Genomic DNA, 5178 nt, shown 5'->3' on the forward strand with positions numbered 1-5178 from the left:
CCCTTCCTCCCTCCCTCCCTCCCTCCCTTCGTTCCTTCCTTCCATAGGAAAAGCAAAAAAGAAGAGCCCCAGATGTCTAAAACATAGTGATTTTGTTTTTTGTTCAGTTAATGACTGGAGATGCAACTGCATTGCCGCACCCAGACAAGATATGCATGATCTGAACGCTGAAAATTAAGCCAAATAACATCTTCCATACCCATGCAGAATTCCTGTTCGACACAACTGTTTATCATTAAAGGTACCAGTTCTGCCAAGCAGTTCTTTCTTCTTCATCACACTGCTTTGGCAGAAGGGTTGGACTCAATGGTCTCCGGAGGTCCCTTCCAACGCCAATGATTCTGTGATTGTGTGAGGAGGGGCGCCTCAACATGCTGGCCATGTGGGGGGCTGCCAGGGGAGCCTCCATGGCAACTGCCAGGACTTTGTGATACACGCGGCAACCACACCCAAAAGGCATTGTGACATAGGGGTGTTCGGTGCCTTCAGGGGCCAGAGTCCCCGTGCTGCTCACTTTCAGGAGAGCAGCTCCGTGAGGAGGTAGCAGCTCTTGAGTGCCTGAGACTGAGTCTCTGTGAGAGGATATAAATGTCCAAGAAGCCGGAGAAGAAGGCCCGCTCCCAGCCCAACAAAGGGCTGCTGAGCGTGCAGGAACGGTGCCAGGTGCGGGATGTGGTGGGAGGGAGAAGGATGCCACGGCACCCGAAGCACCGAGGCGTGGGGCACAGCAGAGGGTGGGGTGCCATGGCGGGCCCTGAGCACCTGTGGCCAGGGCACTGCTCCTCCTGCCCCGGGGCACTTCCTGGCGAGGAGCCGACTCCCGGGCCAGACCAGGCCCATGCGGCGGGCCCAGCAGCTCTGCCCCCAGAGGCAGAGAGCAGTAGGACTGAGCTCAGCTGGGCCGTCCGTGTGCAGGAGCGGCCTCCTAATGGGGGCTTTGCCAGGGACGCTGGTGGTAACGCAGCCACCTTCATTCCATGCCTCCTTCTCCCTACACAGGTGGGCCGCAGGCCGCAGCAAGCTGTGCAGCCAGGCAGCCGGAGCCGGGATTTGTCCCTCCGTGAATTCCATCTGCCACCGCTACCCCACCTGGAGAGCGCACAAGCCTCTGGGAGCCGCCGTGCACAGGTAGGGAGCCCAAGGGAAATGGGAACGTCTTCCCGAGTGCGGGGAGCAGCCAACGAGCACGTGGCAGCTGGTGGTGGGGACCGCTCCTAGCAGGATGAGCCTGCTGCAGCGGCTTGCCTGCTGGCGTGTGTTGGGGACTGCTGGGGGTGGAGCCGTACTGTGACAGTTCCGCTTTAGGGAAGGGGTGGCAGTGGGCGTGAGCTGGGTGCTGCCCTTCGGCTGCTGTTCCTCAGGGCCTTGCGGGAGCCGTTCCAACATGGACCGGTGGAGCGTGAGAGGAAGGGACCCCGCTAACTTAGGCTTTCCCCTGGCTTCTCTTGCAGGCGGACAGACCAGAGCTCAGGCAGGCAGTGCCCCGCAGCAGCCACTCTGGAGTAGGGAGACAGACTCTGCCAGCCTTGCCGCCTCTCCTACAGCAGGCAATGCCACTGACAGCTGCACCCCAGAATGCAGCCACTGCTCAAGGACAACTTCCCACATTGTCCACACTGCCAGCAACAGCCTCCAGGAGTTCTCCAAGAGGCAGAGCAGGTGCTGTAGGAGCTACCAGTGGTGGACTGCCTGTCCTATCTGTACAGGGCAACCCTCAACACCACGATACGGCAGCGAGGGCTGAGGGCTGGCAGGCAGATCTGTGTGTCCCTGCACCCCCGTTCGAGGCTGCAAAGAAAACGCCCAAGTCCCTGAGGTTGGCGTACCGCAGGCGTCCGATAGCCACAAGTCCGGGACCCTGCCAGAAACCAGCATGGCCTACGCAACGTGCACCCACCAGGACTGTGAGAACACCGGCACAAACAACCCAGGTGCCGGCCCCCAAGGCTGGGAAGCACCCCAAGGATGAGACACGACCTGCTGCCAGTGCTCAGGAGGGCACCAGAGATGCTGACAGGGTCTCTGCGTCACGTTCCCTGACAGCAGAGCAGGCAGCAGACGATGGCGCCAAAGCTGCTGGCACTTCCCAGGCCATGCTAGCTACCAAGGATACTGAAGAAAGGCCACGGTCCGTCAAGAGGTGGGGCATTTGCCTGCCCTGCTGTCTTTGCTGTTCTACTGGCAGTGTTCAGATGGATGAGCAGAAAGAGAGGAAAGGCACCGCTGAGAGAGACGCTGAGAGAGACGCTGTGGTGGTGGCAGCCAAAGACCCTGTGAGCACATCATTCGGTGAGGCAGAGGCCCAACCTCCAGCGTCTCCAGTGCCAGGGAAGCTTCAGCACGGGGTGAGCAAGATACGAGTGGTTGGTAGCAGGCATGAAGTGGAGGCAGGGTCAGGAGCGTGCACACTGCAGGGAAGTCTGGAAGGTTGAGCCCTGCCACGGCCAGACGGCTGCTGGAGTGTGTCAGGGACTGTTGCAGGGGACAGCTGGGGCATGAGGGTGCCTCACGGCGGGCAGCTCTCTGACACTGGCACAAGGGAACAGGGCTGCAGCAATCAGTGAACTGAGTGCTGCCCTCGGGCTCCCTGCAGGGCCTCGCGGGACACATTTCAGCATGGACGTGTGGGTCGCGAGGGGAAAGGACTCCACTAACTTAGCATTTCTCCTCTGCTTCTCTTGCAGGTGGACAGGCTGGAGCTCAGGGACGCATCCACCCGCAGCAGAGCCCCTGGGGAAGGGACACAGCCTCTGCCAAGTGGTGGACCATTCCTGCATGTCCCTGTACCCCCTCTCAAGCCTGCTCATCCCTCACGCAAGTTCCTCAATTTGGCATACCAAAGGAGTCCGGTAGCCACAAGACCAGGACCTTGGCAGAAACCAGCAGGTCCAAGGCAACGCGCACCCTCCAGCACTGTAAGAGCACCAGCACAAACAACCCAGGTGCCGGCTCCCAAGGCTGGGAAGCACCCCAAGGGTGAGATACGACCTGCTGCCAGTGCTCAGGAGGACACCAGAGATGCTGACAGGGTCTCTATGTCATGTTCCCTGGCAGCAGAGCAGGCAGCAGACGATGGTGCCAAAGCTGCTGGCACTTCTCAGACCATGCTGGGTGCCAGGATTGCTGAAGAAAGGGCAGGGTCTGGCAGGAGTGGGGCCGTGTTCCTGCCGTACTGTCTTTGCTGTTCTACCTGCCGTGATGTTCTGATGGATGAGCAGGAAGAGGGGGAAGACAGCACTGTGGGAGAGGCTGCTAAAGGCCCAGCGAGCACACCATCTGGGCAGGCACAATCCTTGCCTCCAGCCTCTGCTCTGTCTGCAGGTCCCAGGCGTGAGGGGCAATTCGTACCTACCCACGCCTTGTTGCCAAAGGATGATCTTTGTTGGGACACTGAAAGCTTTTTTCTGCGGGACCACTGGGTAGACAAGCCTGAGTAAAGGAATACACAGAAGCAGCCAATACCACAGTGACTGTTTGGTGTCCCCCCCACTCTGGTGAAGCAGAAGACAAGCCTTCAGCTTCTGGTGTGACTGTGTGCCCTCAGCATGAGGCGAGCAAGGCACAAGTGGTTGGCACCAGGCTCAAAAAGAAGACTGGGTCTGGACTGCGCTCAATGGGGGGAAGCCTGGCAGGTTGAGACAGCCTCTGCCAACCTGTGGGCCAGCCCAGCACGTCCCTCCCTGCACTCCCTCTCCAGTCAGCAAATGAAACACCCTGGTCACTCAGATACCGGAGGCAACAAGATCCGCGGCCTCCTCTGCTCTCTGTTCTTGAGCTTACATTTACGCAAGCCTCCGTCCTTCAGCTTGTACCTGCTCAAGTCATGCCAGAGGCTGTTCTCATGATGCAGGAGAGCAGTTCTCTTGATTCAGTACCCATGTGCGCATTTCCTGTTCTACACAACTGTTTATCATCTAGGTGCCAGTTCTGCCAAGCAGCTCTTCCTTCATCACCGCAGCATCACTTCATCGCCTTTACATTTGGCAAGGAAGTAGGAAAGGTATCGGCACTTGATGAGACGCTTCGCTTTCCCGTTTGTGTACAAATTGCTTCTCACCTACATGTAGATGACCATTTTGTACACGGATTCCTCATTAGGCTAAATCTGGCTTTTTAATTTGGAACTAAGAAAAAATATAATAAAACTATTAAATTTCATTTTACTTTTTCCATCTGATGTGATAAACCTTTTGCCTTTTTCAAAAGTGTCAGCATTCTTAGAACAGCAACATATGGCTTATCGTCCTCACTAGATTTCAGATGAATGCATCTAAGTATTGCTGTCGTTTCCTGTTTCTGTGGGAAAACACATCCTCCGATAATCCCAATGATACCGCCCCTTTTTTTCCCCCCTCCTTTCTTGTGTTCTGGGGCAGTGGGTCCCTTGCCCCATTAGTCAAGGAACGGGGCGGAACAGGGCTGCAGAGAATGCCTGAGGGAGTGACCTCAGACACAGTGAGGGATGAAAACAAGTGCCTGTTCGGGGCAGCAAGCGAACTGTCCAACCTTCTGCCTGTCCAACCTTCCCTGGCGCCCTTACGTAGCAAGTACGAGGCTCTGAAGCTGGAGGAAGAGGGGGATTTGGATGTGGCTGAAGGTCCACCCATGCAAGAGAGGTTGCCCGGGGCTCATCAGGCTGCTCCCTGTGGGAGGTGTTAGGAGAAAACCCCAGACTCGTCCTGGAGGTATCAGGGAGGGCTCCTCCGAGAAAGCAGCGAAGTCAATAGCCAAGCTGAAGTGCATCTATACCAATGCACGCAGCATGGGAAATATACAGGAGGAGGGAGAAACCATGACATAATTGGAAAAGCATGACCTAACTGCTATCACGGAAACGTGGTGGGACGAAACCCACCATTGGAATACTGTGATTGAGGGCTACAGGCTTTTCAGAAGGGATCGACCGGGTAGGAGGGGTGGGGGAGTTGTCCTCCGTGTTAGGTAGTGGAGAGACTGCAACAAGCTGTGTCTGAGGAACAGTCACGATCAGGTTGAGAGACTGCGGGATAAAATCAAGGATCAGTCCAGCAAAGGACATCTAGAGGATGGGGTCTGCTACATGCCACCTGATCAGGCAATCCAGGAAATTCTTGGAGTCCGCTGACGGTAACTTCTTAGTCCAGGCATTAGATGGACCGAGCAGAGGTGAAGCCTTACTGGACCTGGTGCTCACCAGTG

The 5178-nt window shown here is 56.8% G+C and overlaps 1 protein-coding gene across 2 annotated transcripts; it reads left to right on the top strand.

The window, feature by feature from the left end:
• The first annotated feature begins 23 nt into the window (after positions 1 to 23).
• On the top strand, positions 24 to 4156 carry LOC104915324 (proteoglycan 4-like). Of its 2 annotated transcripts, XM_019610701.1 has the most exons (4): positions 24 to 663; positions 1000 to 1128; positions 1452 to 2345; positions 2685 to 4155. In XM_019610701.1, exons 1-4 carry the CDS (start codon positions 589 to 591, stop codon positions 3435 to 3437), a joined length of 1851 nt encoding a protein of 616 aa, XP_019466246.1. In that variant the 5' UTR covers positions 24 to 588; the 3' UTR covers positions 3438 to 4155. The 2 variants fall into 2 exon arrangements, with proteins under 2 accessions (XP_019466246.1, XP_010724473.2); XM_010726171.2 differs by having other exon boundaries at positions 24 to 1128; positions 2685 to 4156.
• Positions 4157 to 5178: the final 1022 nt, after the last annotated feature.

The sequence above is a fragment of the Meleagris gallopavo genome, chromosome Z (genome assembly GCF_000146605.3).
Source record: "Meleagris gallopavo isolate NT-WF06-2002-E0010 breed Aviagen turkey brand Nicholas breeding stock chromosome Z, Turkey_5.1, whole genome shotgun sequence".
NCBI lineage: Eukaryota > Metazoa > Chordata > Aves > Galliformes > Phasianidae > Meleagris > Meleagris gallopavo.